Raw genomic sequence first — 17,598 nt, 5'->3', positions numbered from 1 at the left:
TGTCATTCACCGTACAATTAACGTCCCATAAACCTTCTTGGCCTCCTTATCAGTTGTATACTGTGTGAGTCTTTTTTTTTTATTTCTCTTTAATTGGTAACTGATTGCTTAGATGCATTTTCCCTCTCATTCTCGATGCGCTAATGAAAAAAAAATATGTAAAGATGAAAGAATAGAAAAAGTGGACGGTCGTGAAGGGACAAAATATTTTTTCTTCTTTAAAAGACGTGGCCTTGAATGGTGCGTCGGCGATTCCTGGTGGGCTAGCCTAACAACTATTTCTTAATATGATTGACAACGCAACTAGCTTTCAAAGCAGTATCATGCGAAAGTAGTCGGCGGCGGCAGACTTCGCGCACCACGTTTTCAATTACAGCGGTACTTTGCAGCTGTTCGATTCCACCCTACCGCGGTGGTCTATTGGCTAAGGTACTCGGCTGCTGGCCCGCGGGTCGCGGGATTGAATACCGGCTGCGGCGGCTGCATTTCCGATGGAGGCGGAAATGTTGTAGGCCCGTGTGCTCAGATTTGGGTGCTCGTTAAAGAACCCCAGGCAATCGAAATTTCTGGAGCCTTTCACTACGGCGTCTTTTATAATCATATGGTGGTTTTGGGACGTTAAACCCCACATATCAATCAATCAATCAATCAATCAATCAATGTTGTTCAATTCCCACTGGTGGCACATGAAGAATGATATTCATTTACGCTGTCTCGCGCTCTATAACGCGCGTATTGTAGACACAGCCAGGTTTCGAAAGAGTGCGACCCAACTATAATGATATAAACACCAAAATGGCACCGAGAAAAGCACAATGATAACGGCCGTTCAACCACAGGATTGCTAAGCACGCGATATAAACTTCGCGTCTAGTTCATTTTTTAAGGGCCATTTCACATTTCCTTCTATGGCTCGCCTGTTAAGGTTTGTACTGATTCCTGATACAAACAGTCACTCAAGCTATCAAAAGTATTCACCGCGCACAATAGAAGGCCACTGGTGTAATGAGCGCTGCTCTTTTCTATCTGGTTTCACATTTGAAACTCTGTCGAATCAAGCGTAAAATGTCGTTCCAGTTCCTACAGGTGGCCGATCATCGTCAACAGTCAGTATCTGCTACACTTGGGTGCTTATGTAACTTAATGTTGCTGTTTCTTTCGCGTGCCAGCGTGCTCTCACAGCTCAAGCTGCCGTCAGAGAGCGTGCCGATATGTGAGCGTCAGCCGGGGTGCAAACATCCAGGAGCAAGTGTTTACCATCTCCTCGTCACTCGCGCGAAGATCTCGTATCATCACGCTGTTGACAAAGGCTGTCTGCAAATACGTGTCTGACACAATAAGTGACTTCTGTATTCTACGAAGCAGACGACGTCCAAAAATAGGCCGTGTAACAGACACGCTAGGAGAGGAGAAAAGAAGCGACAGGAAAACGATACAGCCTATGAAGAACGATGCATTTGGCAGGGACATCATGATATATAGTTCTTTTTTTTTAATTGTGTCGCTTCGGTGCTTAGCTTATACATGATCCGTGAATACTTGTCTGTTCTGTCTGGTTGGCCGACAGGATGGTACAAGCATCTACGTGGCATACTCGTAGAACGTTCGGAAAACATTTTAACGCAGGTTAACACTCCATCACACAAAACGCGCGCTGTCGCGAGGGCACCCGCATGTGTGTTCTTGTGTCTTAAGAAATGACCATCTTTTTACCGCTCTGTCACTTCACAGCGCAATCGCCACACTTCGTTACTTTACACTGCATAGGTATTGTAAAGCAGGCATCGTTCGCTTTAGCCCCCTTTCTCCCTCCTCAAACAGACCCCTTCACCTTCCTCGTCCTTTCTGTATCCATCATGCAACAAGAAAGAGGCGAATAAAATCGACATGCTTGAGATACGACCCTGATGAGATTAACAGTCTGCACTGAACGACTACTACGTATACAAGTGAGAGAAAAAAACTTTATAGACACACCACTGGCCTAACCGTAATCGTCATTTGATCAATTTTCATCAATTTCATATATACTTGTCTGGCGCTATAAACAGAATAATAAAGAAATATATTCCAATTTTATTACACCAAGCTACGGCTGTCGCCAGATTACTGGTTCACTCGAAGCAGCTGATGCCTGGAACAGCGGTTGAGCTTCGATGAGGTCACCAATAATTAGAACGCTCTTACTTTGAGATCGGCTCGCGAAAAGCAAGGCTCATATTTTACTCACCTCACCCTTTTCCCCGGCCGGTCTGAGAACTGGCTAACCTCCTTCCTTTTCTCCTCCTCCTCCTCCTCCTCACTCGAACGTTGCGCCGCGTATACGTTATCAACACAATGAACAACCCTGCCCAGTGGACGGTGAGAGCCGAATTCAAAAGAATAAATCACGAAGTGGCACGATATCAAGATTGTTATCTTCCACAAGGCGCAGAATGGAACTAAAACGAAAGCCACGTCTACAGCTTATTTGACAGCGCGCGGTATTCATACAGACACAGATAAGTACGGCAGCCCACGCGGCGTAACTTATCGGCCGGCCAAAACGTGCCTCGTTCGCCGGAATAAGAGAGGCCCGTCCCGCTGTGTACTTTAGTCTTGATTGCGGCTCTTCATCGAAACACCAGCGAGCAGGATAAGACGGAGCAGCCGCGTCGGCGAGGCGCGAAAATAAATGATGCACCGCGATGGCTGGCCGGAGAGCATCTTCCTGTTCGCTAATCGAGCTTCGGTCGCCCAGAGCGCGTCTCGATCGTTAGTTCGCTCTCGCGCCGCACTGACAAACGACTCGATCGAGAAAACGTGTAAAAAAAGAAGGAAAGAAAAAAAACAGCAGCCACCGTTAAGGCTGCGCAACAGTGGAGTGCGGAATGTCCTGCGGTCGGAGCAGCAGCGTTCATCACGCGAACGCGAGAAGTAAGAAGACACAGAGTGGAACACGCTGATCACGTTGCAATCGCGTTTTCTGTATAAACTAGGAACGTCGTTGGTGACCGTCTTTCACTTACTCTGCCGAAGGCCGTGTGGGCATTGCCCCCCCCCCCCACCCCTTTTTCTTTTGCCGGGATCCCTTGGATACTTTAATGCCTCGCGTCAGAAAGCCGGGATTAAGCATCCTTCACGAGACGGATGAGCCGGGCTATTCGCGAGCTAATCTCAAGGTCTAAGCGTCCTAATTACTGGCGGCCTCTTCGAAGCTACACAGATGTTTCATGCATCAGCTACTTCTAGCAAAAACCGCAGTCCCCTTTTCTCTCCCCCCACCTCTCCCAAATTTCGAGATACTTCCGCTGTAATTTCTGTTTTTTTCTAACCAGTCTAAAGTGGACTACGAGAGTTGCTGCAGTTGCTTCCGCTCTCGATATACTCTTTTTCACCGCATACCACAGAGGGAAAGTATAATGATGTTCGATTTATTCCAGGGGGTCGAATGTCCAATTAGGGTGGTTCCGGCCACGGTGACTTACGAAGATCTCGTCTGGGGCACAGTGTCATTACTTCTTCTTTTTACAACTCACGTCTCAGAATGATTATAAATATTCAAAGTAATAAATAAATAAAACATTATAGACAAGGTCACATTTCTAGCACACACGCCATCACGATGAAGGGCGTTTCATTTTTTTTTTCCTCGGCGCTTCGCACGGTTCGGCGGCACAATTATTTCCTCGCCTCGTCGTACAAGCTACTACGTGCCACTGAACAGCTTCAACGCAGTTAGGATGTTAGAATCACGAAGACAAACGTGGTTTCAGCGCAGACGTTCGACAGCACTTTTTGTACTTTAATGCCACCAGTTATCCCACACTACGTGAATACTACTGCAGAGGATACGTCGAGCAGAATTTCTTTTTTCGGAAAGTTTTATTCAGTTAGCTTTCTCAACTGTTCATAGTGTTCCATTGATAACGTGACCTTGATCTTACAAAGATTCAACGCTAACGAACCTGATATATATATATATATATATATATATATATATATATATATATATATATATATATATATATATATATATATATATATATATATATATATATATATATATATACATACATATATCATATTTTTCTCTCTTTTTTTTCTTTTTCTCATTCGTTTTATTTATTTTGCAAGCAATCAGATTTTCGTTGCCGCGTCAGAACCACGGACCACGGGTAGCGCTATCCTATGCACATTCTTTCTGTTCAAAAAAACACTTTTCTTGTGTAACATTTTTTTATTCGCGTATTGAAAATCATTATTCCTGCTTCAATCGTTTTTTTTCCTACGCCTGCTAAACGGACACTGACAATGTGCAAATGACAAATCATCAAATGACAACACCCCTTGCATTTAATACATTACAATACGATGCAGTGAAAGTCGTTTAAGCATTTTTTTCTCTTTTATTTGTAATCTGCTATTATAGTGGTTTCAACCCTCACTAGTTAGTTGTCAAAAAAAAACTGTCACAGTCACAATCAGGCGTCTTACATTGTCCATAAAAATCAGCTTGATGCATTATTCAAATTCGCATTTCGTTACCGTAACAATATGAGCTTAGTACTGAAAGATAAGTGCGCTATGGTGCAGGAATTCACTGCAAAGTTACACTTAGATTCTTTTTCGTCGTGTATCGTTTTCAATAGCTATTTAATTGCTTCTCATCAACGGCACACACGTTTTTCTTTGTCTTCCTTTATTTTTTATATCACCAAGACTACTTTACTTCGTTTCCGTCCCCCTCCCTTTTTTTTCGTAGCCGATTTCATATCTTGGCAGCCACGTATCACTTTAATCGTGAATAGGAGGAAGGAAACCGACAAGCCGAAGGGAAGGAGATTAACCAGAAAAGCTTGCAGTTGGTTGCCTTGCACAAGTTGAACTGGAAGATTAGCGAAGGGTAATAAAAAGATGAGAGAGGGGGGAGAGAGAGCGAAAGAGAGATGTGGATAGGTTCAGATTGCTAAAATTCACTTCATCATCATTTCGTGCCTTGCGACACGTAAAACCACATAAGTGGTCAAGTTCACTCGAGATACAACAGCACTCTTTAGAGCATCCTTGTGGCTGATCGCCATCTGCATTGCTTTCATTCCTTTGGTTAAAAACTATGCGCTCGCTACTTTTTAATCCAAAATACTTTATATAGCACGGACAACATAAAGTAGGTTAGAACATCCTTGAATTGGGCTCACTGCGTTTGTGACCTGGCAGTACCGGGAGCGTGAACTCAAGGTAAGCAAAAGTTTGAAAGATCAATAATGATCACAGCTGCGTCGTTGAAATACTCGCGAAAGGTGATAGGCGAGTGAAAAGGTGAAATCGCGGAGGCCACAATACGAAAAACACGGGAGACGCTCGGCGATCCTGAACAACTTATTGATAGCCGTGCAAATAATGAGGTTCCTTCATCTCTTGGGCACAAAAGCTCTAAATTTAGTAATGGGTCTAAAAAGGAACAGAAAAATCACTGCACGTCTATGACGTGAGTGGTGATGATGGAGCGAAGGCAGGTCCCAAGTCACTAATGACTACGCTGAAGTCGCCGACTAGTATTAAGGACAGACGGATGCACAGATAGACGGACGGATGCACGTAAGGATGCACAGATGCACGGACAGATTAAGGTCTATTTTAAACCTCTACGCGCCCTAAGAACGCTTAATGTACGGCGCATGTAACACCTGTGTTTCGGTCCGACGGGAAGCTACGACAACGGCTTCAACGGACATCGTTAAAAAAAAGAAAACATTACGCGTAGTAATACCGATAAACTACTTCTTGTTACAAGCGCATGTATTACAAGAAGCCTTGCTAGTTTCCATAGCGTTGCACCTGACGTATGAAACGGAGTAAAAACACGCCCTCAACCATTAGCACCTCGTTTTTGTTCATCCTTTAAAGCGTGCTTTACGGATAGCTTTGAAGCGCAAGACGAAGCCAAGTTCGAGATGCTGCCGTTGCTGGCATTGACGCAAGAATGAATGGTTCGTTGTGACAAGACCGAAAATGCGACATAGAAAAACAGGACCATTTTTTTGCTCGCGCCCATTTTAACACTCAACGTATATTTGCTCAACATCTGCTATTCGCTTGTATCAAAGTTTTGTCAGCGTATTCTCAAAAAGAAACGTTTACAACGATAACTGTCTCGACAGCCCGTACAAGGGGTCTTAAATTGACGCAGCACAGTTTGGCGATTCAATTATGTTACAGCAGACAACACAGAGAGAGTCAGAGCATGTAATTACACGCAAGTTAAAACCCGCAATTTGTCATTCCAGTGAGGCAAGCATTTTGGCGCTGACAACTTGAGTGCTACGCTCAGTTATTGAACTGACGCAAAGCTTTCCGCAAACTTAAAAGACAATTTCCAAGAACTGTCGTCGGTCCCTTTTCTTCGAGCTGTCGCCAAGTTCAAAAACCCGTTTTTGTAGACACATATTATCTCTTCGCAACACTTTCTGTAAGAAATACATAGACAGTCCTTCTGCTCGCAGTACACCTTCTCGCGTATATGATAATGATGATGATGATAATGATGATGTGAGGTTTAACGCGTCAAAACCACCATATGATTATGAGAGACAACGTAGTGGAGGGCTCCGAAAATTTGGACCACCTGGGGTTCTTTAGCGTGCACCCAAATCTGAGCACACTCGTGTACATCTCATCATCCACCGGTTTACTATTTCAGTCTGACTTGTGCCTTGAATACGTTCGAATCAAAGATAATCTTCACCGCTATTCAAACCTCGATGAGCTGATCTTGAGCGTCGAGAGAAATAATCGTGTTGACAAATAATATGCTCGTTTAATTTCAGCCCATTCTGCAATGCGATCGTAAGAGACGTGTGCCAACAGTCAAAGCAGCTCCGTGGGATTCTAAGCCTCATTTCACATTTTCATTCTCTTTCTTCATATTTTTTCTTATTTTTAGCCTGCGTTCGCTCTGAAACGCGGCGCTCTGAATCGTTAGTGAAGACTGCATCCCTGCAGCTTATGCGTCTATCCGGCTACGCTTCCGGTAGTTGCGTATTTCGCTCTTCTTTTTTTTCTGTGCCTCAGTTTAAACAAAAATCATTGCCGGCTGACACTCACGCCGACGACGCTTGTACGGATCTTCTCGCTTGACTGAGCCGAGGTCGTTGGGGCAAAAACATCCCTCGGGGTTCGTCTGTCTCGATCGCTCTCTTTTGTCGACTGCTTCGATTTTTGACTCCGTGGACAACTGGTCGACGACTGGCGTGATACACGAGAGCAATAAAGACGTCGACCTTCCTCTCTGAAAAAAAAAATAGCGCGAGTTTTTCCAATGGTCCTTTTTTCCGTATATCTCCAGCTTTATAACCACTGTGCTCCCTCAGACTGCCTGATGTCGTCGTGGATAACGGACGGAAATACGAAACGAAAGCTGCTCTGCTCTAGGCGTTCGTCTTCTTTTTTTTCTTTTTTTTATTGACTCAAGAAATGTCATCCACTGAGCGAACGCCATTCAGCTGTGCGCGCTGACTGATAGAAATTGAGAATGTGTAGTCGAAAGGAACAGAACAAAAAGGAACAGGCGCTTTTTTTTTTCTCTTTCCGGAAAAAATCGGAAACGCGAAGCGTTCATGGAACAGGAGACTTGATCAGAGTCCAACGACCCCACTATCCTGAAAAAAAAAAGAGAAAGAGAGACTGTCTGGCTTGGTCGGATGACTTTCGTGGTCTCTCCTAAAAGGAAAATCGGGGGGAGTAGTGTGTGCGTGCGTGTGTGTTCGTGCGTGCGTGCGTGCGCGCTACTCTGGAGGTTAAATAAGCAGTATCAAGACAACCTCTAAAAGCTCGACCAAGGTCCCCGGATGTTAACACGAATGCTGGGTTCCTGCCCGCGGAAACGGCGTCAAGCATTGTACTTCGAGAAAAACCTAGACGCCTAAGCACCGCCAGCAGAAAGAAGAAACGGAAGAAAAGCTATTTTCCAGTGCTGCTTCTTTCTGCTGGGGTTGCTCAGGCGTCCAGCTTTTTCTCGAGCTTGCGTAACAACAAGTTCATCGACATCACCTGCTAATTTCAACTTATTGTTGACACACCGCCGTCAGCAAGGTTAACACGAACGCTCTGACACGTGGCCTCTTCTCGCTTCTACTGACGCCAGCGCCACAAAGCATTGGACGCGGTATGTTTGTTGCAACTAACGATAGATGGAGCACTTGTCGATTTCACTTACAAACTTCTGTTTCATTTGTGCGTGACCGGCGGGCCGAATACCTTCACTTGGCTGGTTCGTCTTCGCCTCATTTTTTTTTTTTCGTGGCTATATACGTTCCGACGCGCGCCACGACAGAAACAAGGTGAATATGGGCCAGCCAAGTGAATGTATTCAACCCGCCGGTCAAGGAAAAGTGACAATTAATTTTACAAGCGAAATCAAAGCAGGCTCCATCTATCGTTACTTGCTACAAACATACCACGTCCAACACTTCGCGGCGTTGACGTCATTCGAAGCGAGGAGAGCACACGTGTCGTACCGCTCGAGTTAACCGTGCCGACAGGCTGCTGTACACAGAATATTTAGGCTTTCTCAGCAAACATTGATGCTTCAATGAAGGAAATGTGCCGCGCGTTAGTGCGCCATCTTTTTCGCATTTTACATTGTAAAGTCTCAGTGCATTCATCAATCAGGACAGCTATTACCCAACCTGAATATTCTTCTCTCTCTTTTTATCGCATATCCTTCCGCACTCGTTTGCCTAGGGCATCTTTTCCCCCTCCCTCTCGTCTCAAGTAAGTGAGCGAATACGCTGGTTTGTCATTCTGCCTTTTAATAAAAAAAAAACTTTCTCTCTCTGAAATAAATCACCAGTCAGCCTAAGAGATACAAGGACTATTCAGTAAGGAAAGCAGGTATGTGATAATGATGACGACCGTAAACTTTAGTGAATTATTGAAGTAGGCGTTAAAGGGGACGGGTGCAGCTATCAATTTAAAACTATGGAGTGAAATCGAAGCACACTAAACGTATCTCGTGAAGGCGAGAACTGCGGTAAACAGGTTGAAAATAAGGCTTTACATTTTGTCCATCAGAATTCCTGCCCAAACTTCACCACCGAAGCCAATTATCTAGCTCCTCACGTCTTTTCTATAGCGCAGTTTTTCTTTCATGCAGATCAATGGCTCCAAAGCAATTCCGACCAGGAACCCGACGAGACGAACAAATACAGCCTGCCGTGGATGGGAACACCGCCGTCTTCTGGTTATTACCGCTGGCACGATGACCTCAGTGAGTGGAGTATTTCACACGCGTCATCTTCATCATCATAATCATCGTCATCCCTCTCACTCCACTGCAGGGAAAGGCCTCCCGAATGTTTCGCCAATCAATCCGGTCCTGTGCTTGGAGCGGTCACATTATACCCGCAAACTTGTCAACCTCATTCGCCTACCCAATTTTCTGCCTCCCTTTCACGCCCTAGCCTGATCTTTGAATCCAGTCTGTTACTGTAAGTGACAGGCGGTTATTTTGGCTTCTTGTTGCACGTCCTGTCCGGGCCCATTTACAGATTTCGACTAAAGTACGCCCCCTCTGCTCTCTTCTTGCCGCTTCAAGAGTACGCGTACATTTGTTGGAGTGGCTCAAATGTAAAAACTTAAGGAAGCAAGCCTAAGCGGTTCTTTCTCTGTGCAATACGAAGCGTTTTTTGCTTTACCCAAATAATTGACATTGTTTGATTTTTAATTCAGCTACAGTTACGTTTTATTTCAGTTACGGCATCTCAAAGTTGGCCTGCGTGCTTTACAAATTTGCTGAAAGCGATTCTGGGAGCACCTGCTACTCGAGGATGCGGGCTGCCCACTTTCGTATGGGCTAAATATGATTTTTCTCTTCAAAAAACAACATCATTTTTTGTAGAGTACATCAACATACGAAACTCTTCTTCATCGCATGCGCCTCATTTTATTTCTGTAAGTCCAAATATATAAAGAAAAACGAGTATTTTTATTGCAGTTTAAGAAACTCAGACGAGAACTCGCTACTACTCCACGGACCTACAAAACGTGTAATGCCAAGAGAAAATGTTCAAAAGGGTTTCCCACCCCAACCATTTTTTTTTTTCTTAGCATAGTTTTATGTTTAATAGGAATGGCAATGTGACTGCTTCATGTGCTTTCTTGAAAGCGTTCGGACGAATATTGTATCCATTGTCTCCAAACAAAAACATAAAAATGTCTTAGCTAATAATAAAGCAGTAACACCTCAAGATACTCACGGTCCTACGACAACTGAATTTTAGCACTTAATTTGCTCCCGCAAGCTGTGGTACTCGTTGAACTGAAGTCGTGGCACTCGTTCGATTGAGACAACTGAAACGCGTGTAGAAATGCAATTGAAAAGGAAAAAAAAACTCACGCCTTAAGGTTAGCCACCTCGTTGAAGTATCCCAGAAAAGAAAGCGTTCTTTCATCGCGCGAACTATGAGGGCCACGCGCCGTTGAACAGCTTGAATTGAAGAATTCGAGAACTACAGCTTGCGTATAAGCTGCGATTTAGCAAATATATTAGGCGTTGACAAAGACCGACGCTTGTTACATACGAAACTTTCTTGAAGACCTTCTTACCCGCCTGACCTTTAGGACAGGGAGGACCAAAGAAGAATTGCGAAAGTTTCGGACTTGAGATAAGAGTAACTCCTCTTTCGCATCATTAAGTGCCTCCACAACCTTGTGCTTTGTGTCTCTACGTCTCACTAATATGTTTCTTTCGTCTATTCTCTTTGAGCGGATACGCAGTGCATGTATTTTTATTCCGTTTAAGTGGGTCCATAATCAATGTAGACGCACACACAAACACATACATTCTCGCGGTTCGTCGTTCCAGATTGAAATTAAATGACGAACATAGCCGCTGGCTTCCTTGTCTTCCGTGTGCGATCGGTTAATTCAGAAACGTAGCTAGCTGTATATAATCAGCGTATTCAACCTGTCACGCTATATTTAAAAAAATAATAACTCATATGCAACGCAGTCACATATTCATGCGGATGATATGTGCAAAAGACAACGTGCATAAACGCAGCGCCCTGCACATCACTCCCGTGTGGCTTGACGCTTCATGGTGTCGCATTACCTCGTCACTCAAATAAATATACTCAAGTAGAGTATTTTCGACAGCTACCCCTGCATTTTCGATGTTTCGTCAGTGAAAAAAGAAAATGTGCTATTTATAGTCAAAGCTAGAGGAACGAACTGCCCTTTTGCTGCAGTGGAACAAAGAGTGCGTAGGAAAAGGAACGGTCGTCTGTGAAACTTGTGGTGGCTCCATCCGCAAGAAAAATCTGAATTCGCTTTGAAGCGACGCATCAGAGGTGTTGAAAAAGAAAAGGAAAAAAAATGAAGGGCTGAAAGTTTGCGATTATGTGGCTGCACTTGACGTGAGGTCGTTGGACAGCTAGGTACTCTATCAACGTCTCCCTAAGCTTCAAAGTTTGACGCATGCGTGTCTGTACTCCGAAGCTTCAAGAAAAATGATTGGAGAAGACAGCGGCTGTCAAAATAGCGAATATTTCTTCAGGGTGTTTAGCGTGTAGAAGTATTGCGGGCGGACACTGTTGAGCACAGTTGAAAGGAGCGCTAGTGTGGGTCTTTCTTCGTAACCTTGAGATAAAAAAAAGAAAAGGTTTATGCGCTAACCATTCTAAGTTATAGGCTGCAGGATAGATACTAAAATTTAATCGCAGCGAAAGAGAGAATAGTTTCTTAACCCAATACGATTCGGTCAGTAGTAGTAGTAGTAGTAGTAGTAGTAGTAGTAGTAGTAATGTTGTTATTAGCCGTGGTTTTTCTTTTTTATGAGCAAAGCTCCTTAAGGCATGGGTCTGTGAATCCTCCAATGTATTTAGCAGTAGTAGTAGTACGTAACCACTGCAGTGGCACATACCCGCTCTAGATGTGCCACAGGGGGTGCGAGATGGGAGATGGCGGTACTTGGAGTGTTCACTTGAAGGACGCGCGGACGGACACGTGGACGGATAGACAGACTAGCATACGGACGGACGGATGGATGCACGAATGGACGGACGAACGGATGGACAAATGGACGGACGCATGGATGGACGCACGGATGGTCGCGCGGACGGACGGAAGCACGGACGGGCTGACGGACGCTTCGCCCCACCCGTCATCAATCACTCCGTGGATATGCTGTGATTTTTTGCGTCGCGCTTTAACACGTATGTCAAGGCACACGCGTGCATTGAAGGAGTGTGTTCTAGGCATGCTTCGCCTTTTCTTTCATCGAAAATATTACCATCACAAGAGTGCAACATTTTTTTTTTTTTTCGAGCCTGAAGCGACGAAGTATAAAGTCCCGAGACGTAGAACCTTCGGTTCACAGACAAATGCAGTAGCTGCACATAGATTCAACTCTGAGTGTAGCAAAAAATATTCCCGTAAGTTCCTTTTTATTACAACCGTTTTTTAAACAGACGGGCGTAAATATAACTCCTCTAACGACCGGCAAAGCTGGGACATTTTCGAATAGCGATCTTCGTATCATTGCCGTTTGTCACGCAGTACAGGAGCAGCTTGGGTTTTACGGCATGCCTCTTCGTTTTCTTTCTAGTTGATACACGTTTTTCAGTTAAGATCCGAAAGTACAAAACGGTTGGAGCGTGCCATATGTACTGAATCATTGAACAGAGCTCCCCCGCTAGAAGTGTTTTACGAGGCTGGCGGGCAGAAAGACAAAAAGAAATCAAGAGTGCCTGCTTTATTGAAAAAAAGGGCGCAGGCGAAGCATTTCGTTCTAAAGGTGCCTGATTGATTTGTGGGGTTTAACGTCCCAAAACCATATGATTATGAGAGACGCCGTAGTGGAGGGCTCCGGAAATTTTGACCACCTGGGGTTCTTTAACGTGCACCCAAATCTGAGCACACGGACCTACGACATTTCCGCCTCCATTGGAAATGCAGCCGCCGTTCTAAAGGTGCCTGATGTGCTACTTTTTTTTTTAATATTTCCATCGCATTGCACAATGCTACTTCCTAAGCGCTTCCTTGCTCCATGCCGGTGATTGGACTTTCATCCCGGTGCTTACTGTATACTGTAAAATGTGGCAACGTAAAATGACAGCTCACCTCAATAAAAGATCAGACTGCCATTTCCTGAACGCACGATCATCGACAAGCGAACGAGTGAGAAAGCATGAATCAACAGACGACGCATACACGGCGAATCTTCGAGGGCCCCATTTCTCTACGGTTTTCGGCGCCAGGTTCTCGCTGTTAGGACCGGGGTCTGAAAGAATCCAACCCCTGATGCCCAGTCGTTGCGGCTCGGGTCCGGCGGGTCTCGTCGAAGGCAACCGGACCCGTTTAGCCCATCTTGCAGGGACGAAGGCTCATTACTAGGAAGATATCTTACAGGGGTTTATTTACGTGGATTTCGTAGAGGAGAAACCAAGAAGGGAGTTACATATGACAACCTCGTGTCCAAAAGCCCCACGTCGAAAAGCTCTACATCGAAAATATCTCTAAGTAGCCCGCAAGGGCTGGTTTCAAGAGTCTCATCACCATATCCGTGGATTAGGGAAAGGGCTCCAAATTATACTGTCCAATCCCAAAACACACGCCATGTCCGACTGGGTCGTCCGCACCCGTCCACGCCAGCGTCCTTGACTGGGGCGGAGTCATCACACTTCTACAGCGGCACCACGGTGTCCCATCGCTGCCGTCAGAAGGTCGTCGGGGTGACGGGCCTCCGCTCGTGTTCCTTCCGGGAAAGATGTCACGACAGAAACTCATTGTGGTCGATTGCGACGCCGGACTGCAGACCGACTACCCGGCTTGTAATGACAATGCCCGGGCTTGAACAGCTTTCCGCAGGCTTGCCCCTCGGCGACTCGTTCGAACTACACTGAATGTCGCTCCCCTTTTCGGCCCAAGCGCCGAACTTAAAATCGCGCACAACGCCACCAATGAAATATCTGAGATATATAAGTTTCTGTGAAATCGTCTGTTTTTTTTTTCTTTTTTTTTAACGATCACTAATCTCTGTGACATTGGGCCCATCTGGAGCCGCTTGCCGCATCCGTCATCATTTGCGCCCATTTCGGATTTTTACAGCGAAATTCCTCGAAATCGACAGACGACATGGTATTCGGATAATGAACACAAACATAAAAAAATATAGCAATGAAATTAGTTGATTCGTGGCAAGGAAACTCGTTTTATGCGGAGAGAGAGAGCGTGATTTCTGAAGGTACGGAAGTTCGGGATCGGAGGGAGGGGTGGGGGAGGCAGAGAACGATTGCAAAGCGACGTGGGACCCTCGAATCGTACCGTACGCTCTAATAACAATTAATGAGCGCAGGAAAAGGTCCTCGGCAAACGACCGGGGTCGACCGAGGGATCGCGGCAAGAATCGCCGTTATCGCTTCAGAACAGGCCGCGACGGCAGGACTCTCCTCAGCCGCGCGGGCGGGACAGCATCGCTTCTATCGTCTTTGAGCGCAGAGCTTGTTCCGTGTCCGCTCTCCGACTCCGAACTCTGCCGCACTTTATGACTGGATAGCGTGAGTTATAGCGCCCTATTGTAAGTTCTCTCATTTTCTCACTCACAGGCTAGGAGGGCCGTCGAGCTAATCGCCGAGTTGCCGAGCGCGCGAACGAAAATGCTCTGCGTCAAACGCCGAGCTGTATATGGACGAGAAGAATCTTGGAGATTCTTTTCGTCCACGTGCCACAGAATGCCTGCACTGCGCATTCCTGCAGGGCACGCATTCTGTGCCACGTTTTACCACTGCGATAATATTTTAACGGAGCATTGAAGAATTACATAGGAATGCATCCCGCTACGCTTGAGATAGAGAACGTAGTGGAATTGTAAAGATATAAATGAGGAGTTTTTTTTAACAACTCGAGGCTGCAGTACAGTGGGATTGCAGGCTATATGCCACGGGTAAACGCTCCTGCTTAATTATTAGTGTTTTTATATATAACGTGTCATGATAAAGCATTGCGCGTAGGCATATTTACATCCCACCTTAATCCGCACGATGCCATTTTATCAAGGGACTTGAAAAGAGTGAACTTGTCATCGTTAGGCGAACGGCGCATGTAGAGCTAACGCAGAGGGTACTCCTACGTTGTTTAATGTAACCATGTGACTCTCTTTGCCCAAACTATAATAATTAACCAGAACCATGCATCTGACTAATTAAATATCGCACATTTGTTGATCTGCGTCAAATCTAATATACCTTAATCATTTTCCCTGCACCACCTAAGCACTGTAGCAGTGGAGTGGACAGCGTGGAATAAGCACACCAAGCAGGACTGACTCGGACGTAAATGTGCATTGAAAATAACAAAGCAGTTGACAAGTCAGCGCTCGTTTGTGCCGTTTCTTTCTTCTGTGGAGCGTGTTCTGTGTTGGCGATGGTAATTTTAGTTCAAAGTTGTGTATTAACTATAGGCTGAAATGAAGTTTGATTGAACTAACATCAGTTCGTGAATGGATAAAGGCACCATAAAGAGAGCCGTGACACAGACAGATCATTAACATCAAAAATGCTGGCGAGCCAGTCAATCCGAAACATCGTGAAAAAAAAAATAAAGAGAGCTTTATAGATTGCCTTAATTCTTTTGTTTCTTACAGCTGTGGCGTATGATTTACCGATTGATTGATTGATTGATTGATTGATTTACTTATTGATTGATTGATTGATTGATTGATTGATTGATTGATTGATTGATTGATTGATTTACTGATTGATTGATTGATTGATTCTTACGCAGTGCGCCGGTCTCTCAGATCGACGGGCGGCCGCTACACGGCGGGCGAGTTGGTCGAGATGCTGCGCAGGTTGGCCGCGTCTAGGAAGCTGCGACAGGTGCGCGTCGCCAACAAGGCCATCCGGTTCGGCATCAGCAAGAGGTCCCTACGGCAGCGCTTCTAGGCCGACCACGGCTTTTCTCGTCTGCTCGGTTTTCTCCGCCGCCAACGCCCTCACTGTGTAACCGAAGGAGGCTGTGACATCGCCACGACTGTACACGTGACCTCCAAGAGTGTTAGTCATGAGGACAAACAGATGGCGCGGAGGTAGTTGCGGACTTCGAAGCACTGCTGTATACGGAAGTCGCCGACGATGTCACAGCCTCCTCCTTCTATACCGGCACGCAATGATTCGCTGCTCGTGCCCCGCGCTGTGTTCTTCCAACGTCGTTCCTAAGAGGCAACCACATGTAGCGCATTTTCGAAGCTAACCTGGCGTCTGCATCTTGTCGTGAGATTTCTGTACCAAAAAAAAAAAAAAAAAAACACCAGACACTACGGGAAACGTAGAGTGAAACACCCCGTGTGTGCAGTCGTGCGTTGCGAAACGGACGATGAACTATATACGTCGAAGGTAACGTCGCGAATGCGTCTCACGTGGTTTGCCGAATCTGTGTATTTTGCGGAGCTGCAGAAAAGCCGGCTTCGCGAGGCGCATACACTGCTGCCTCGCACCGCCAGGGGGCTAATACTCTCGCGGCACGCATCGACACGTCCGTGCCCGCAACCACTGTGGTTTTCAGAGATACATATATACATACATATATAAGCAAATATATTTAAGAACAAATATCTATATATATATATATACGGGTACCCGCATAAGTACGCACGTACTCAATATAGGAGAAGGTTATATAAAAATAATAAAATGAATAAAATATGCTAACGGATTGAGTGTTGACAAAATGTGTGAAAATCACAAAAAAAAGGCCGGCGCCCAAACACATTTTTTTTTTTTATCTAGCAGGCAGCTCTCATCTGTCGCAAGTGACTGCGGTGCCGTATGCAGGAACAGAAATGTCGGTCGAAGCAAAAGAGAACTCGGAATTTTTTCGAAGCGTTTTTGTTTAGCGTCCGAAATGTAATACAAGGGTCGAGAAATGTGAGAAATCGTTATTTTACATATACAGAAAAACGAGCCGCGAGAAATTGTGAAATCGCGCAATAACTTCGAGGTCGAACGAGTTCGAAGGAAAAAGCTAGGTAATAGATACGCACTGCACAGCAAGATTACTGTAAACGTGTAAGTCCTTTAGGTTGTAAAAGTACACAACGGGAAAGTTTATAGTTTCAGCGTCACTTCAATTTTGAGCGGAATTCACAGGGACGTTTTGTTTTCTCCCTCAGTTCTTCAAGACATTTCTTTTCGCTCTGACAAATATTCCACGAGTTCTTAGGCTTAAATTTTATGGATATAATTTTTTTTCGTGCCTGTTCACATTTTATGGCTGTAATACTAGCTCGTTGTAAAGACAAAATATAAAGTTAACGTTTAGCTCTATGTCTTACCTCTACGTCACACGTCTGAGAGAACATATCTTTTGGAGCATTTTGTCTCATTAGTTAATTTATTTTCCTTAGACTTCAAAACAGCTGCCACAATACTCGTCTCCCCTCTTAACACACACTCACGCACTCAAAACCAAGTCTTCGTCATTTTACGGGGACATAAGTGAAAACAAAAAGTGCAGCAATAGCCGCTATGGAACATTATTCTGTTCATTAATTTCACGAATCAACCTGGTATCGATCACCTTTTGACTCTGACTGCGTCAATTCTGGCCCACGCATTT

General features: G+C 45.0%; 1 protein-coding gene across 1 annotated transcript in view; it reads left to right on the top strand.

Annotated features, from left to right (window-relative positions):
* Positions 1-16,383, top strand: part of LOC119160135 (uncharacterized) — a 65,593-nt gene extending 49,210 nt beyond the window's left edge. The window contains exons 2-3 of the mRNA XM_037412848.2: positions 9,137-9,250; positions 15,766-16,383. Coding sequence (XP_037268745.2) covers positions 9,137-9,250; positions 15,766-15,926 — 275 coding nt within the window. The 3' untranslated portion in view covers positions 15,927-16,383. The remainder of the gene's footprint in view (positions 1-9,136; positions 9,251-15,765) is intronic.
* The last annotated feature ends 1,215 nt before the right edge of the window (positions 16,384-17,598 follow it).

Source organism: Rhipicephalus microplus, chromosome 1, assembly GCF_043290135.1.
Source record: "Rhipicephalus microplus isolate Deutch F79 chromosome 1, USDA_Rmic, whole genome shotgun sequence".
NCBI lineage: Eukaryota > Metazoa > Arthropoda > Arachnida > Ixodida > Ixodidae > Rhipicephalus > Rhipicephalus microplus.
The sequence above is the reverse complement of the archived record's forward strand: the minus strand, read 5'-3'. Positions and strand labels throughout refer to the sequence as shown.